General features: G+C 37.8%; 3 protein-coding genes across 4 annotated transcripts in view; 1 reads left to right on the forward strand and 2 right to left on the reverse strand.

Annotated features, from left to right (window-relative positions):
• Nucleotides 1–797: 797 nt before the first annotated feature.
• On the reverse strand, nucleotides 798–9,936 carry LOC101744094 (intraflagellar transport protein 74 homolog). The gene is made up of 11 exons (XM_062668796.1): nucleotides 9,749–9,936; nucleotides 9,430–9,553; nucleotides 8,262–8,499; nucleotides 7,490–7,686; nucleotides 6,625–6,801; nucleotides 6,166–6,291; nucleotides 5,776–5,877; nucleotides 5,345–5,650; nucleotides 4,661–4,775; nucleotides 1,726–1,835; nucleotides 798–1,024 (listed from the first exon to the last, which is right to left on the reverse strand). The coding sequence occupies exons 2-11, from the start codon at nucleotides 9,541–9,543 to the stop codon at nucleotides 812–814; spliced, it is 1,698 nt and encodes a 565-aa protein (XP_062524780.1). The 5' UTR covers nucleotides 9,544–9,553; nucleotides 9,749–9,936; the 3' UTR covers nucleotides 798–811.
• A 4,049-nt stretch (nucleotides 9,937–13,985) lies between these two features.
• On the forward strand, nucleotides 13,986–16,310 carry LOC101743945 (putative serine protease K12H4.7). Its single transcript, XM_004930201.4, has one exon. It carries the CDS (start codon nucleotides 14,036–14,038, stop codon nucleotides 15,293–15,295), a length of 1,260 nt encoding a protein of 419 aa, XP_004930258.3. The 5' UTR covers nucleotides 13,986–14,035; the 3' UTR covers nucleotides 15,296–16,310.
• The window catches only part of LOC101737074 (uncharacterized), a 240,073-nt gene continuing 238,366 nt past the window's right edge, over nucleotides 15,956–17,662 (reverse strand). For both annotated transcript variants that reach the window (XM_038010911.2, XM_004929973.4), the window contains one exon: nucleotides 15,956–17,650. In XM_038010911.2, the coding sequence (XP_037866839.1) occupies nucleotides 17,535–17,650 (116 nt within the window). In that variant the 3' untranslated portion in view covers nucleotides 15,956–17,534. The remainder of the gene's footprint in view (nucleotides 17,651–17,662) is intronic.

Consider the following 17,662-nt stretch of genomic DNA (forward strand, 5'->3'; position numbering starts at 1 on the left):
TTACTGGACCGTAATTAATTGTCTGTGATATTAAATTGTATTAAGGTGTTAATTAATAAAATATGATTTAAAAAAAAGTTTTAATTTTCTATTTTTTTTTTCGTGCCATTAAACTATTATTTTAGGTACAATTAGTCTTGTTCGCTTGATAGCTTCGTCTAGCTCGATATCTTTGGGACTCAATTGTGAATCCGTTCCGTCCAACATCCTGATGAATTTGAAACCCCATTCAATTCAATACTACAAGTGCTTACTATTAATTTGCTTTCAGTTTGTTTTAATGATCTGTATGTCGTCCGTGAACGACCGACAAGACAGACCCGGGTCTGAAAGGTATGTAGGTAAAAACGAACGAATCGCAGCCAAAAAAGTCGTTCAGTTAAATAAATCATGAACAAAAACCAAACGACTGGAAGAAACTAGCCCATGTTAAATAAAATACGGCACGAAAAACTAAACATTTAAAAAAAGGGATGGAAATCTATCCAATAGTTTTTGCTTATTGGGCGATTTTTTTTTCCTAAACACCTTTCCGTGTTCTAGTAATCTCAAGGGGCTATACTAGATTCGCAGAGCGAGTAATTGAGCTCACGGGGCTCTAACCTGACAAATTTGCTTACACTAGCCTCTACCACGAACAGTGGTACTTCGCAGAATCTACCACCGAATCGAAAATGAGATCCACTGAGAAGATCCCGTAACAAACTTAGTGGGATAATGAGCGCAGAACAAGCCCTATCATTTTAAAGAAATTACTTAGAAATATAAACAACTAATTATAAAATAAAACGCCCAAAATCTACCAAAATATTTAATACGATTTGACGCTATTCAAATCTTCAATGATCTTTTTGTTCAGAGCCGCCAACTCGTCCAGAGCTTGTCGTTTCAGAGGCTCATAATCAGCTTTCAAGGTTATCGATGCTATGTCTTCTTCGAGAACAGTCTTCCTGGCTTCAAGCTGAGCCACTTCCTCCTCCAGACTGTTGAGTTTTGAATACATTTCGTTGCCCTCTAAAGATGTCTACAAATTTTAAAAAATAAACTTAGCACACAAAAAAAGGAAACATTAAAACAAAAAATTGGGATCGATTAATCAAATTCTTAAGACTCCGTGGCTTGTTTTTTTTATGGTTCCAATAACCAATTGACACCAATAAAAATAGAACCTTATTACACACTATATTTAGCTTCATCTTTCTTTCTAAATTTTTATTGTGTACATTTGACGTTAATTGTATCGGCTACCTACCTACTTTTTCGAATTTTCATATTCATCGCTGCTTTTGTACGTACTGTTGTACTACATTTTGTCTTTTCGCATTATAAGTGTACAATTTCCAAAAATATTCGAAATTGAGTTAATATGCGGAATAATTTGGTATCGTCAGTATTTTTCTCATAAATACTGTCAAAAGAGCGCAGTTTAGTTTTAGTTTTTTTTTGTTTACCCATGTTTTGACTACTATTAACAAAATTAATATTTACATAATTTTATCTTACTTTGAAAGACAGATAATGTAACTGGTAAAAAAAAATTAAAAAAATATTATTGCAAAGATGAGATGATTAGTATTAAAAATATCATACGTTAAACCTTTAAAACACTGTCCTGTAAAATTAGTAAGTTTTGAGATTATACAGTTTTATTGCGAGAAGACGGTTTGTGACGTAAATTTTCTCCTGCGGTTGTTTGTAAACGAATCGTCACAAATAAAAACAAACCTGTAATGTTTTCAGTTTGTTTCTCGCTTCGGTAACAGCACTCTCGGTTGGGGCCAGTTTCTCTCGCAGTTGTTGTAGTTCAACTTCTAACGCCTTCTTCTGTTCTTCGCCTGACCAATGAATCAAAGCGGTCAACTCATATTGATCATTTGAAAAACAAAACTAAAGTTTTTGTATTTTATTATAACGACTTCATTTTACGATCATTTTACTCATTTAATACTTACTACAATAGTGCATTAAATTCGAAATATTGTTGTTCAAATGATTCATTTTATTGATATCACTAAAGCTTGTAGACAGATACTGACTAAAAAAAAAGAAAATTCGAAATAATTGTATTCAATTGATTAATCTTTGCCAATAAATGTTTGGATGTTTTTCTGCAGTTTTATTGTGAAATGAAGATATTTATAATTCTAAGAGTACATATTTTTAACACTTATTGCAACGAATATTTTAACGAATAATTATATTATGCTTTGATTTTTATTAGATTGGTGAGCTCTCGGTCACAGTGTTAGGTACATCACAAAGTTATTGCAACCACTCACTTTTGGACAGGTTTTTTTTATTGCATATATGGATGGACGAGCTCACAGCCCACCTGGTGTTAAGTGGTTACCGGAGCCCATAGACATCTACAACGTAAATGCCGCCACCCATCTGAAGACGCGAGTTCTAAGGTTTCAGTATAGTTACAACGGCTGCTCCACCCTTCGAACCGAAACGAATTACTGGTTCACGGCAGAAATAGGTAGGACCCGAGGTCCAACCACCAGTAATTACGCAAATTATAATTTTGCGGGTTCCATTTTTATTACACGATGTTATTCCTTCACCGTGGAAGTCAATCGTTAACATTTGTTAAGTACGTACTTATTTAATTAAAAATTTGGTACCCGTCTGCGGGATCCGAACATCATTGCATTGTTTGATACGAATGCACCGGACGTCTTCAAAAATATTGTCGAAAATATTATCATTCCGAATCCCTTAGGTATTAAAGTAAATCAGTGTAATGTTAAATGGCGAGTGCATTCATAATCTCATATTAAACACAAACATGCAGTACAGTATTTTTCACCCCGATAGAAGTTAAAGACTTGATCAAAGACCTACGTCCTCGCAAGGCTCCCGGTTCCGACGGTATATCTAACCGCGTTATTAAACTTCTACCCGTCCAACTCATCGTGATGTTGGCATCTATTTTCAATGCCGCTATGGCGAACTGTATCTTTCCCGCGGTGTGGAAAGAAGCGGACGTTATCGGCATACATAAACCCGGTAAACCAAAAAATCATCCGACGAGCTACCGCCCGATTAGCCTCCTCATGTCTCTAGGCAAACTGTATGAGCGTCTGCTCTACAAACGCCTCAGAGACTTCGTCTCATCCAAGGGCATTCTCATCGATGAACAATTCGGATTCCGTACAAATCACTCATGCGTTCAACAGGTGCACCGCCTCACGGAGCACATTCTTGTGGGGCTTAATCGACCAAAACCGTTATACACGGGAGCTCTCTTCTTCGACGTCGCAAAAGCGTTCGACAAAGTCTGGCACAATGGTTTGATTTTCAAACTATTCAACATGGGCGTGCCGGATAGTCTCGTGCTCATCATACGGGACTTCTTGTCGAACCGCTCTTTTCGATATCGAGTCGAGGGAACCCGCTCCTCCCCACGACCTCTCACAGCTGGAGTCCCGCAAGGCTCTGTCCTCTCACCCCTCCTATTTAGCTTATTCGTCAACGATATTCCCCGGTCGCCGCCGACCCATTTAGCTTTATTCGCCGACGATACGACTGTTTACTATTCTAGTAGAAATAAGTCCCTAATCGCGAAGAAGCTTCAGAGCGCAGCCCTAGCCCTAGGACAGTGGTTCCGAAAATGGCGCATAGACATCAACCCAGCGAAAAGTACTGTGGTACTATTTCAGAGGGGAAGCTCCACACGGATTTCCTCCCGGATTAGGAGGAGGAATCTCACACCCCCGATTACTCTCTTTAGACAACCCATACCCTGGGCCAGGAAGGTCAAGTACCTGGGCGTTACCCTGGATGCATCGATGACATTCCGCCCGCATATAAAATCAATCCGTGACCGTGCCGCGTTTATTCTCGGTAGACTCTACCCCATGATCTGTAAGCGGAGTAAAATGTCCCTTCGGAACAAGGTGACACTTTACAAAACTTGCATAAGGCCCGTCATGACTTACGCGAGTGTGGTGTTCGCTCACGCGGCCCGCACACACATAGACACCCTCCAATCCCTACAATCCCGCTTTTGCAGGTTAGCTGTCGGGGCTCCGTGGTTCGTGAGGAACGTTGACCTACACGACGACCTGGGCCTCGAATCAATTCGGAAATACATGAAGTCAGCGTCGGAACGATACTTCGATAAGGCTATGCGTCATGATAATCGCCTTATCGTTGCCGCCGCTGACTACTCCCCGAATCCTGATCATGCAGGAGCCAGTCACCGTCGACGCCCTAGACACGTCCTTACGGATCCATCAGATCCAATAACCTTTGCATTAGATGCCTTCAGCTCTAATACTAGGGGCAGGCTTAGGGACCCCGGTAACCGTACTCGTCGAACTCGACAAAGAGGTCGACGTGCAACCTAACCCATGCATCAGCCCGCTGAGTTTCTCGCCGGATCTTCTCAGCGGGTCGCGATTCCGATCCGGTAGTAGATTCATTCGCGAAACAATTGCTCTTGAGTTGTTAGGTCTCCTTCGGAGGCGCTCGGGCAGTTGTTAGCAAATCCCACCCCTCTTGGCTGAGCCTTTGCTCGCCCACCTGTCCTGGTGAAACTGGAAAGGCCTTCGGGCCACCTCAATCATAAAAAAAAAAAAGTACAGTATTTTATAGAAACACAACTACGCAATGGCGCTATAAGATTTAATCCGAAAAAACAACACTTATGTACCTTGCTCTCGAAGCATTTCCAAGTCGCTCAGTGTGACCAACTCTTCTTTCATGACGCGCGTCTTTTCCGGCAGAGTATGTAATTCAGTAGCCAACCTCTCTCGTGTTGCTGTTGCCTGAAAAATAATTCTTAATACGATACGCAATTTCCATTTGATCTACATAAACCAAATCCGCTTTTTCCTGTTCAAAACAAATATAGTTGCAACAATGAGTGTTTGTGTTTCTCAAACGAATTATTAGAAGCAATGAGAGCCAATTGTAATTTCGTTATGATGACGAAGATGCTGTGATGATCATAAGCGCGTCTTCTTAATGAATGAAACATCATTTTCTATTTATTTAAAGTACAAAAATATTAAGAATTGCCACGACCGTGATTTGGTCGGCCTCAAATGTCATATACTAAAAACCTATACCTACTTTAATATATAAATCTATAGTGATTTTTACGGATGTTCCGCTATAACTACTGAACCGTGCATCCGATTGACTTGAAACTTGGTATTCGTGTAGAAAGTACATGTACTTAATGGATAGGCTAATATTTATATGAGTGTTGGACTCCCTACACCAGTTGCGGGGGCGTTAATGATGAGAATCTTTGTGGGGTGAGAAATAATAATGTTAATTTTAAATGCCCAGCGAAGCAGACGGGTACAGCTATTAGATTATAAAACTTTACCTTTTTCAAATTTGCTTGAAAACGTTCGTAATCTTTCGTGAGTGCATCGATGGATTTCTTATTTTCATCATATGTTGACGTGTAGCCTTCCCTTTGCTTTAAACTATCTATTTCGCTAAGATCTAAGTCAATATTGGAACTGCTGTGCTCTAAAGCGAACACGATATCATTTTCCAATTGATCGATTTTATTTTGTTCATTTCTCAGATTTTCTTCGTACGTTTCCATGAACGAGTCCATTGTTTCTTCTCGCTTTTTCAATTCGCGATATTTCTGATGGCGTTCGGAGTTGCCTTCTTCGAGATCCTAAAATATATTTTATTTGAAAATGTCAAAGGGAAAAATTGAGAAACACGGATGAGTAGATTCCAAGTTCGTTTAGTTCATAGATTGGCTTTAATGGAAAATCATTTAATATCAAAATAACCAACCTGTTCAGACTGCTCAATCAATTCTTGAACTTTCTTGATCTGTTCTTTCAAATTCGTAGCGTTGTTGTCCAATACCGCTATGGCGGCGTTATCTTCTCGCACCTGAGATATTTACTAGATTAAAATGAATCAGGAATACTGACTGATAAAAATGTAATTAAAAAAAACGAAACTTTGACATTGATTTTCATCTATTAAAATGACAAACTTCTCAGAATAATTGACTCTGTAGTCGGGACGAACGTTTAAGAAAGTAAATGATCTTCGGTTGCTTTAATTTTAAATAATGAGTCAGGTATATCAACATATCTTTGAGATAATGGACTTTTAGTAGATGGTTCTGAATTTATTTTGTCGTTTGAAATTGTTTAATGATTGTTATGAACATACTTGGGACAGTAACTTCTCCCTTTCTTCCTGCGGATCCAATCGATTGTTTATTTCGTTTCTCATGTTGTCGCGTTTTTCTTCGACGGCGACCAGCCTTCGATGTAGTTCTAGAAGGTGCACTTTTATCTAGGAAACGGTGCTTCTATTAAAGTCACTTATTGGATTCGAATAGCTACGACTGTTGTAAGTCAATGTTGTGGGTAACATAAGCCTTGGCAGTATTTTGAGAATGTTTTAGAATATTAGTTTTTTCTTTCGTACTATCCACTTTTTTTGTGTAAATGGATAAACTATTATCGACCTACCTATTTGTATTACGAGGCAGTTATGCGTTTCTATTTGTCGTCTTATTGTGCGGTCCACTGACCACATGTCACATGTGTCAAATGGGCTGCAAGCTCCTGCGCTGAACTTATAACAAAAAAACGGACAATATCGATGTTGATGTTGAACAATTACCTGCGATCCCGATATTTCCCGAGCAAATTCTTCTTTCTCTCTGTTCAAGAGATCTAATTGCGTTCTGCTCTGCTCCACTTCCTCTCTTAATGCTGCAGCCGTAGTTTGCAATTCATTATACTGATCTTTTTGCTCCACCGTCATTTCGGCCAGTATCTTTGTGATCGTCGATTGTTCCTGAAATCAATATATATTGCATACGATTGCATAAAATTGCATACGAAAAAAAAAAAAAAGTTTTAAAGACACCCGGTGGCACCCGGATTTCATTTTGCGGTCTTCTCTGTGTTTGTATTAAGGAATGATTAAGTAAAGATTAGAAAAAGAGGATAAGGATTAGCTGCTTTTTGAAGTCGTTGTGGCCTAACGGATAAGACGTCCGGTGCATTCGTGTTGAAGCGATGCACCGGAGTTCGAATCCCGCAGGCGGGTACCAATTTTTCTAATGAAATACGTACTCAACAAATGTTCACGATTGACTTCCACGGTGAAGGAATAACATCGTGTAATAAAAATGAAACCCGCAAAATTATAATTTGCGTAATTACTGGTGGTAGGACCTCTTGTGAGTCCGCACGGGTAGGTACCACCGCCCCGCCTGTTTCTGCCGTGAAGCAGTAATACGTTTCGGTTTGAAGGGTGGGGCAGCCGTTGTGACTATACTGAGACCTTAGAACTATATCTCAAGGTGTGTGGCGCATTTACGTTGTAGATGTCTATGGGCTCCAGTAACCACTTAACATCAGGTGGGCTGTGAGCTCGTCCATACAGCTAAGAAAAAAAGAAAAAAAAAAGCTGTTTCCGGATAAAATTACAGAGAAACATACGGCTTTCCTGCCTTATTCAAATCAAATTATGTATGTACCTTTTCAATTTGCTCTCGAATCTGTCGTAACTGATTTTCTTTCCTTCGTTTCTCCATGAATACTTGTTCTATTTCATCTTGCATCTTCTGATTTGTCGCCTCCAATTCTCTCGTTTGTTCCTCAACAGATTGCTTTGTCGCTTCTCCGTTTAGTATACGAATTGCAGTATTATAGTCTGCGAGACGTCCCTGTAAATCTACAATATTGATAAAATTTACTACTACTCCTGCCATTACACGGTTCTTCAATCCTAATTATTTTAGAAAAAAATTCCTTGGAAATACTACTTATTCTGAAGGAAAGAAATCGTATCTCGTTTTGATTACCCCTGAAAACATACATGCAACATTTTATGATGGTCAATTGAGTAGTTAAGATGTGAAAGCCTTAAAAAGAAAACTCATTTTCTAACAGGAAAACAAAAACATTTTTTTTTAGTAATTACCTTTTAGTCATAACGTAAAAATCCTTGGTACCTTTTTTTTTCCATTAGTTACATGATTTAAAGTCAGATTCTTAGTATAATTTATATCACTTTATTTATTATTTTTGAAAAATCTATAGCTGCTCTCTCTCTCTTTTCGATCGGTCCCTCACTGCTGAGGATCGTGACTCCGTCCGATTCCGTCAACCAGCTCTCTCCATCGATCCCGTTTTGTAGCTTGGTGGAGTGCGTCGCTGACAGGTACCGTCACTTCCTCCTCCGCTATTTGGTCTAAATTAACTTAAAAGGAGCTGTTCATAAACAAATATTTACAATATAAATCTTACCGGTTAGTTCTTGTGCCAATTCCCTGACCCGCTTCTCATAGTGCTTTTTCGCGGACTTCTCTCTTTCGCCTGCCTCAGCTTGTTCACTCAACCTCGCTATTTCAGCTTTCATTTCTCTAATTTTCACTTGCATCAATTCTTCCCAATATCGTTTATCCTGTAGCTGTCTGGTTCGAAAACCGCGACCAGTACCAGTTCGTAATCCTGAGATACCTTGTTGAGTAATTGGTCGATCAATCTATTTCAGAAAGTATTAAAGTATTTAATGAAATAAATATATATTGATAAGTAAGTAAGTCGAGACTTAGTTATTTTTATTAAACATATCTTTTAGTATTCGACCTCACAGCATAAGTTGGGCGGCGGAATTCGCTGTCATAATTAACTATTTTACACCAGCTAGACCGAGATCTCGTTCCTTGTCTACGATTCGCAAAATAGTAAATAGAGATTTTGTCTTAAGATGAAGGTATGATCGTCTTAATATTGTAAATAACGAAGACTCAAAGACTCCGGGGAAATTAATAAACTTTAATTAAATTATAAGGTCGCGAAGGTCCACTTTGAGGAGTGGTGGTCTCCTTCATTGTGAAATTCAAGGGATGAGATAAGATGAGAAGGGCTATGAATCATTTGTACATAATTATGTATATGTATCGAGGTATATAATATTATGTCTTTCTGTATTCTATAAGCTAACATTCGCACACCAGCAAGATTTCTTTGTTTAGTTTCCCTGCTTAATTTGGTTTTTTTAATCGTCTTCAAAAAAGGTGAAAAGAACTTGATTGTTTTTTAAATTTACCATCAAAATTTAAATTTTATCAAGATTTGACCAATAGTTTATGAGTCATCCTTAATAATGCACATTTAATTGATTTCTTTTTAAAATATACACGTGAATTATGAAAAATATGATTCTAACGGCTTCGGAATGAGCTCCCCTCCACAGTGTTTCTCGAGCGCTATGACTTGTCCTTCTTCAAACGAGGCTTGTGGAGAGTACCCAACGGTAGGCAGCGGCTTAGCTCTGCCCCTGGCATTCCTGAAGTCCATGGGCGACGGTAACCACTCACCATCAGGTGGGCCGTATGCTCGTCTGCCTACAAGGGCAATAATAATAAAAAGGTATTTTATTTTTGGATTGGTTAATTAATTTAAAACAAACCATGGAAAAACCGGTAACGGCAGTTTGTTGTCGGCCTGCTGTTGGAGGAGCAGGACCAAAGCCGGTCGTCAGTCTGGAGGCGGTACTGCCTCGATATGCAGATGTGGGACGCATACTGCCGCTTCTAAAAACAAACTTATTTGGACCCGGGAACGGACATACGTGATGTATTATAATAAATTACCACTTTCATTAATTTGATATACATTTACTATGCTGTTGTATGTTTTGACATTTTTTCCTGTGTCTTTTAGGTGATCTTCGCTGAATCTGGTCCCAATTTCCTTACATAAACTTTAGCTTATTATTATTTATTTACACCTGCAGCCTATGGGTAGTATACGCAACTGGCGTCCAATATAACAATGGGTTCAGGGCACTGATGGGGCTGCCGCGTTTCTGTAGCTCGTCGAGGATGTTTACAGACGCCGGTGTTGATGGGTTTGCCGCAATACTTAGGAAACGAGCAGCATCCCTGATGCGGCGGGTGCGTGGCGGCTCCAACGGTTACCTGCAACTCATTGCGAACAGAATGGAGATGGATTTTCCAATCTTCTTAGCATGGAATCGCCTACATGTGGCAGGATAAATATATTATTATTATGTATTTCCAAACTACATTTTTATATATGGGCTAAAATATGATCTGAAATAAATGATTATTATTATTAGCGCCAAACCTTTACATGATTCTCAGACCTCTATCAGGCGATAGATCGGTGAGGAATTTTATTTGTTTTGCACAACGCGGAGACGATTGATCGCATGATCCTTTATAGCTAATAGGGTCTCTACGACAACGTGTCCGTAGCTGTGTCTTAGAAAAGGAAACTAGGTTCAACTATTAGGCTCAACACGACTACAATTAATTCTTTAAAATCAGATTGTGACTAAAGTTAAAGTTAAATAAGTTTAAAGATAATAAATAAAATATAATGAAAAAATAAAGAATTGAAAAATAATATTTTTGCTTTTATCGACTGAAATAGTTTTTTATTCAAGATTATTTATTTTTCTTTTTACTTAAACCGTGAATTTTTATGCTGACAATTTTGACTCGTTTGTTTTAAAATCTTGGAGAAGACCGATATAATTGAAATCATTGGAATATTCCAGAACTAAACTAAAACATTGATTACCGTGAAAGAGCAGAGCCGTTATTCGTGTGCTCGCGATAACCCCTTCTGGAAACTGGCCGCGTCGTGTCGGACCGTATACTCCCACTGCCATCGGAAAAATCCATAATCACACTAACGTTAACGCCTCCTTAATTAGTATCCACCAACAAAAATGTAGGTCGAGTCTGAATTAATTTGAAATAAATAGATGCAAACTGACGGAGTGTTTGGCGGTTGTTGCTATGGCAACGAGTAACTAACTCGTCATGGACAAGTCTGAAGTTGCACTAATGAAAAATTGTGTGTTTTATTGCTATAGCAAAAAATCTGATTAGAGTATCATTAGTGGGAGGACTTCTTGTAGTGCGCACAGGTAGGTACCACCACGCTGCCTATTTTTGCCGTGAAGCAGTAATGCGTTTCGGTTTGAAGGGTGGGGTTGCCGTTGTAACTGTACTGAGATCTTAGAACTTTTATCTCAAGGTGGGTGACGGCATTTACGTTGTAGATATCTATGAGCTCCGGTAACCACTTAGCATCAGGTGAGCCGTGAGCTCGTTCACTCACGTAAGCAATAAAAAAATAAAGTAGCCGTCTATTAAGAGTGCTGTGCAATATAACCATACCGCAGTGAAAGTATCAATACAGCCAATGTATATTACAATTTACGCACTTAAATTTTCACTGAACGACTTATCTTTATAAAGGAATCTGATCTATCACAACATTTTGAGAATTTGTCTTCATGGGGTTCATGTTATCTGAATTACCATTACCATTTGTTAATACACGGCCGGCAATTTCGTTTACCTTACAGCGTTCATGTTACAATTGCTATCTTAGTTAAAACTCTGTATTGCAAAGCGTATTGAACCACCAAGCGTTAACTGATTACCGTAAATCATCGATTTAACGATGCGAATGCGGCCACCCACTATATATTACCTTAATATACATAAATTACGTGTCATGTTGTTTGTTGACGTGTCGTTGTGTGTGCGACGGACTGGTTTTTTACTGGTAGTAGGACCCCTTGTGAGTCCGCGCGGGTGGGTACCACCACCCTGCCTATTTCTGCCGTGAAGCAGTAATGCGTTTCGGTTTGAAGGGTGGGGCGGGGCTGCCCTTGTAACTATACTTGAGACCTTAGAACTTGTATCTCAAGGTGGGTGGCGCATTTACGTTGTGGATGTCTATGGGCTCCAGTAATCACTTAACACCAGGTGGGCTGTGAGCTCGTCCACCCATCTAAGCAATAAAAAAAAAAGACACCTAAATTATTGAACCGATTTTAACTTTTTTTTAAAATATGTGTTTTGTTCCAATTTAGGCCATAGGATGGTTTCTAATTCGATTAATGGTCGCAATATTTATTAATTATAGAGCTGTGTTAAAAATAACAACGTTTCACATAAGCTACAATTTAATAACATAAACAGTACGTGTTGCTGAGGCTAAAGTATAAATTAAATTTATTTCGTAGTAAACGCAATAGAGTGAAATCCAATTGTTCTTACTTTGTTAATTTTTGGTATTAGCATAGCCGGCCACGTCTTATTTAAAAACAAAAACCTTAGCCACAGCAACGTGTGGCCAGGTCTGCTAGTAATATTATAAAGGCCAAATTTTCCTTTTGAACCTGTTATTTTTTTTTTTTTTTTTTTTTATGATTGAAGGATTACTGATGGCCCGAAGGCCTTTCCAGTTTCACCAGGACAGGTGGGCGAGCAAAGGCTCAGCCAGGAGGGGTGGGATTTGCTAACAGCTGCCCGAGCGCCTCCGAAGGAGACCTAACAACTCAAGAGTAGCTGCTTCGCGAATGAATCTACTACCGGATCGGAATCGCGACCCGCTGAGAAGATCCGGCGAGAAACTCAGCGAGCTGATTCATGGGTTAGGTTGCACGGCGAACTCTTTGTCGAGTTCGACGAGTACGGTTACCGAGGTCCCTAAGCCTGCTCCTAGAGCTGAAGGCGTCTAGTGCAAAGGTTATTGGATCTGATGGATCCGTAAGGACGTGTCTAGGGCGTCGACGGTGACTGGCTCCTGCATGATCAGGATTCGGGGAGTAGTCAGCGGCGGCTACGATAAGGCGATTATCATGACGCATAGCCTTATCGAAGTACCGTTCCGACGCTGACTTCATGTATTTCTGTATAGATTCGAGGCCCAGGTCGTCGTGTAGGTCAACGTTCCTCACGAAACGCGGAGCTCCGACGGCTAACCTGCAAAAGCGGGATTGTAGAGATTGGAGGGTGTCTATGTGTGTGCGGGCCGCGTGAGCGAACACCACACTCGCGTAAGTCATGACGGGCCTTATGCAAGTTTTGTAAAGTGTCACCTTGTTCCGAAGGGACATTTTACTCCGCTTACAGATCATGGGGTAGAGTCTACCGAGAATAAACGCGGCACGGTCACGGACTGATTTTATATGCGGGCGGAATGTCATCGATGCATCCAGGGTAACGCCCAGGTACTTGACCTTCCTGGCCCAGGGTATGGATTGACTAAAGAGAATAATTGGGGGTGTGAAATTCCTCCTCCTAATACGGGAGGAAATCCGTGTGGAACTTCCCCTCTGAAATAGCACCGCAGTACTTTTCGCTGGGTTGATGTCTATACGCCATTTTCGGAACCACTGTCCTAGGGCTAGGGCTGCGCTCTGAAGCTTCTTCGCGATTAGGGACTTGTTTCTACTGGAATAGTAAACAGTCGTGTCGTCGGCGAATAAAGCTAAATGGGTCGGCGGCGACTGGGGAATATCGTTAACGAATAAGCTAAATAGGAGGGGTGAAAGGACAGAGCCTTGCGGGACTCCAGCTGTGAGAGGTCGTGGGGAGGAGCGGGTTCCCTCGACTCGATATCGAAAAGAGCGGTTCGACAAGAAGTCCCGTATGATGAGCACGAGACTATCCGGCACAGTCTGAATGAAACGGCACATGAAACTGAGACGTCGACGTTGAGTGATAAGATAGGCACCGATATTCACAGTAATGTTGGTACCTGAATAGCAGGTTTTCGCAACTAGGTGATCCGTAAAGCTACCCGCCTATCTATGTCAATAAAATATTATTCCTATTGTCATATTTACAATTATTTAAATAAATGTCTTAAAATATAATTATGTAAATAGGCCCGCATGTAGTTACATGGAAACTAGCATGGAGAGACATACTATTCAAATCGTAGGTACGTGCACTTAAATGACATAAAATACACATATAAAATGTAGGTTTGCATTAGTGTGTTTAACATTATCAACAACTCGATAGCGAAGGATAAACATGTTGTTTATTGGGACTAACATAATTCTCGCTTGTATTAGTGTTGGTTTTGGATTTGTACTGAACGGACTCGGAAATAGGTACAGACATTTGCTTCAAGATATAAATTCAACGCTGACGTCATTTGATACATCGTCTATCAAAATCAAATGGATAGAGCAGCCTTTAGATCATTTCGATAAAAAAAATATAAATACTTGGAATATGAGGTATATGGAAAGATTAGATAAATGGAAGAAAGATGGTCCTATATACCTATTTATGTACGGTGAGGGTGAAGCAAGTCAGGTATTTCTTCAAACTGGTATTTTGTATGAATTAGCCGAGGAAACAAACGGGGCTATGTTGCTATCTGAACACAGATACTATGGAAAGAGCAAGCCTTTTGAAGAACTCACAACTGAAAATCTAAAGTTCCTAAGTTCAAGGCAAGCACTCGCAGATACTGCTAGATTGTTGGAATTAGTCAAATCAGAACCTCAATATGAAAATTCGAAAATTGTTGTTGTTGGAGGATCATACGCAGGTAATTTGGCTGCTTGGATGAGACTACTGTATCCCAATTTAATTAATGCTGCTATAGCCAGTAGCGCTCCGGTATTAGCAAAGAAAGATTTCTACGAATATTTAGAACACGTCAGCGATGATTTTGAACAACACGGTACTGAAGACTGTATGGAGAAAATTAATGAAATTTTTACTACATACGAGAAACGATTTCGAACAGTAGATGGCATTAAACAACTTAAAAAGGAGGAGTACATCTGTGAAGACACCGATATGACGAAAGTCGAAAATCAGCAATTATTCTTTTTGGATAAAAGCTCTGCATTTATGTACATTGCACAATACGGGAACCCAGATGTCATCAAGACGTATTGCGAAGATATTAAAAATACCTCTCTTGTATTTTCTTCTAAAGTAGATGAAAACGATTTTTACGACACTAAAAATAATTGTTACGATTATGAATTTGAAGAAATGATTCAAAACACGAAAGAAATAGACTGGCTCGTTTCATGGACATATCAAACTTGTACTGAATTCAGTTACTTTCCGAGCACATCATCAAACAAACATCCTTTTACTGATAATATAAGTATGGACCTGTTTTATAAAATGTGTACTAAAACTTTTGGTCCGAACTTTGACGAAAAGAGAATAGAGGCTGGGGTTATGGAAACCAATATGATGTATGGTGGATTAACTCCTAATGTAACAAAGGTGGTATTTGTTAACGGTGATCTAGACCCATATCATAGATTAAGTATTCTAGAAGATTTATCTTATGAAGCTCCAGCAAAAGTTATTCCACGTACATCCCATTGCAGAGATTTATTTTCAAACAGATCTGGCGACCCTGAAGAACTTATCGAAGCCAGGTATTATATAAAATATTTGATAAAAAAATGGATAGGTCTTGGTGACTATAACAAACCAAATGAAATAAAGCACACAACCTAGATACTAGAATGTTATAATATTATTATGTACTTGATTAATAAAATTTAAATCAAAAGTTTCGTTAACTAATGAATATTTTTTTCAATTACCATTTCATATTCTTTTAATTTTAAAATATTCACGTCAGATTATTTAAGATAATTGTAATTTATTTACAAAATACCAGTAGGAAAGGGAAACGCTCCCTGAAAACTTTGAAGATGACTTTTATCTGAATAAAAGTGGAGACAATGTCTCTTCATCGGTACCTATTCCGCGTAAATTCCCGACAGATAACATTGTTATGAGGGTCGTAATAATGAGCCGTAATTTTGTTTTCTCTTTTTCCCTTTCTTCTACTGGTTACCTATCTACCGCTTACGGTTAGTTAGGTTATGTAGAGAAGCAAATTGAAGTGCTTGTCATGTTCTTATTATAATTTAGAGTGAACAGATTCTGTTTTTGTATTCTGATAATATTAACACGAATGACATTAGTAACGAAAAAGTAAGGTATCCTTACAAAACTACAAAATGCACAAGATTACGTCAGCTTTTGGTTGAATCGATTTAGCAATGTACAGTGTAAGACATGAATGTAATGTACAAGTTTTCGATAAAAAAATGAAACGGAATGTAATTCCATCATAAAAAAATACTAAAATAAAATAAAACAATAATATTATACTAAAATAAATGTAACTTTATTCATATACATGTTTCTTAACAATAATGTTATTCGTGAACCAACACCCTAAAATACAAAATACAGTTGGATGTTGATCTTGTTTGTTGGATGTTTTTTTTTCCAAATAATGGAAAATATTTTAATATCAAACTTATGTTTTTTCTTATATTACAGTTACAAATTACATGTGATATAAACGTATATAGTAAAATAATTACAAAAATATATCTTGTCGATGCTTAAAATGCTTATGAAATGTCTCGTTTAAAAAAAATATCGCTATCAATGAATTATTTACGTATCTTTATATTTATCTATAATAATAAACAAGATACAATATGGTAACGTCAGTAGCACCCCGAAATCTTAATTTTGAATATTTTCCGTCATTACAAACTAAGTTTCCGCTCTAGAAAAGCCACGGAAAGCATCCGGCAATACCTCTTCAAGGAACTGCTCTTAATCATATTCGTCATTATAGATAATAAACTAAAACTGTATACAAATTTAAAACTAATTAAGGTAATTGTGACAATAATAAATTATTTAACATCGTCTTCAACTACATTGTAAATTATGAATTAAAAATTAATAATTGAGTATTGAAGGAGATATTAGGAATGAATACAATCTTAAAAATTTAAAACGAAAATTAGTTTATTTACAAAAGAACTTACTTAAAAGAAGATATATTAAAATGTTTTTGATTCTTACAAAAGGGAATATACACAAGCCAAAAAAATTATACTTAATATTTTAGTGGTTTCAAGTATATAATATATAAATATCGTATTCAATTGAACCAAATAATGTAAAAAAGAAATGCATAATAATTTATTTGAGAAAAATGCAGTTTAATTGTTACATTTGTTTTTTGCAAAGTATTTTCAATATAAATAATTGTATAATTAGTACAAAAACGATACAAATGTAAAAAAGCTAGGTTTTTATTAAAAATCTAAAAATTACATCTAAAATTATTCCCAACCCTGTATTGACTAGGATTGACACAACTTATGAAATTATTTATTTAAAAATGTGATGCTGTTTCACACGAATTCGTTAAATAACTTGGCAGTGATAGTTAACTTAAGGTTTAAACTTAGTAAACTAGGTTAACATATTAAATACACATTATAAGAGATGTATGTGCAAATTGAAAATAAAATCTCCTCATTGCAAGATTTCGTTTCAATTACAATTATTGTATACAGTAAAAACAAATTTCCAACGTTGAATTATTTATTCATTACAAAACGTACTACTTACAAGATTGATTATTATTTACAATACGCATTACTTTTGAGATATCGCCACATCAACCACACACGACAGCGTCGTTGAAAAACATATTAATATTTAAGACTTCAGTCTTTAGTCATTGTCGAAATTATCTAAAAATTAAACCATAGTAATTTAAAATCGTTTTGTCGCGTGAAAAAACAATTTTAAATCGTCATGTTTCCAAGATTTTTACGTTTTGATTTTGGTATTTATAATATTTCGATGTGAAAATATCCCAACGTCATATGATCTAATGTGGTCAAGTCGTGTTGTCAAGTTGTCGGTCACTTTAATCCCAATCTCCAATGAACATGTGTCGTGCATGAGGCGCGGGAGGCGGAGGGAAGCCACGACCAGGCACCGGAAGCCGCCCGTACAACGCGTATGGATCGTAATGATCTCCGTCTGCAAGATTAT

The sequence above is a fragment of the Bombyx mori genome, chromosome 5 (genome assembly GCF_030269925.1).
Source record: "Bombyx mori chromosome 5, ASM3026992v2".
NCBI lineage: Eukaryota > Metazoa > Arthropoda > Insecta > Lepidoptera > Bombycidae > Bombyx > Bombyx mori.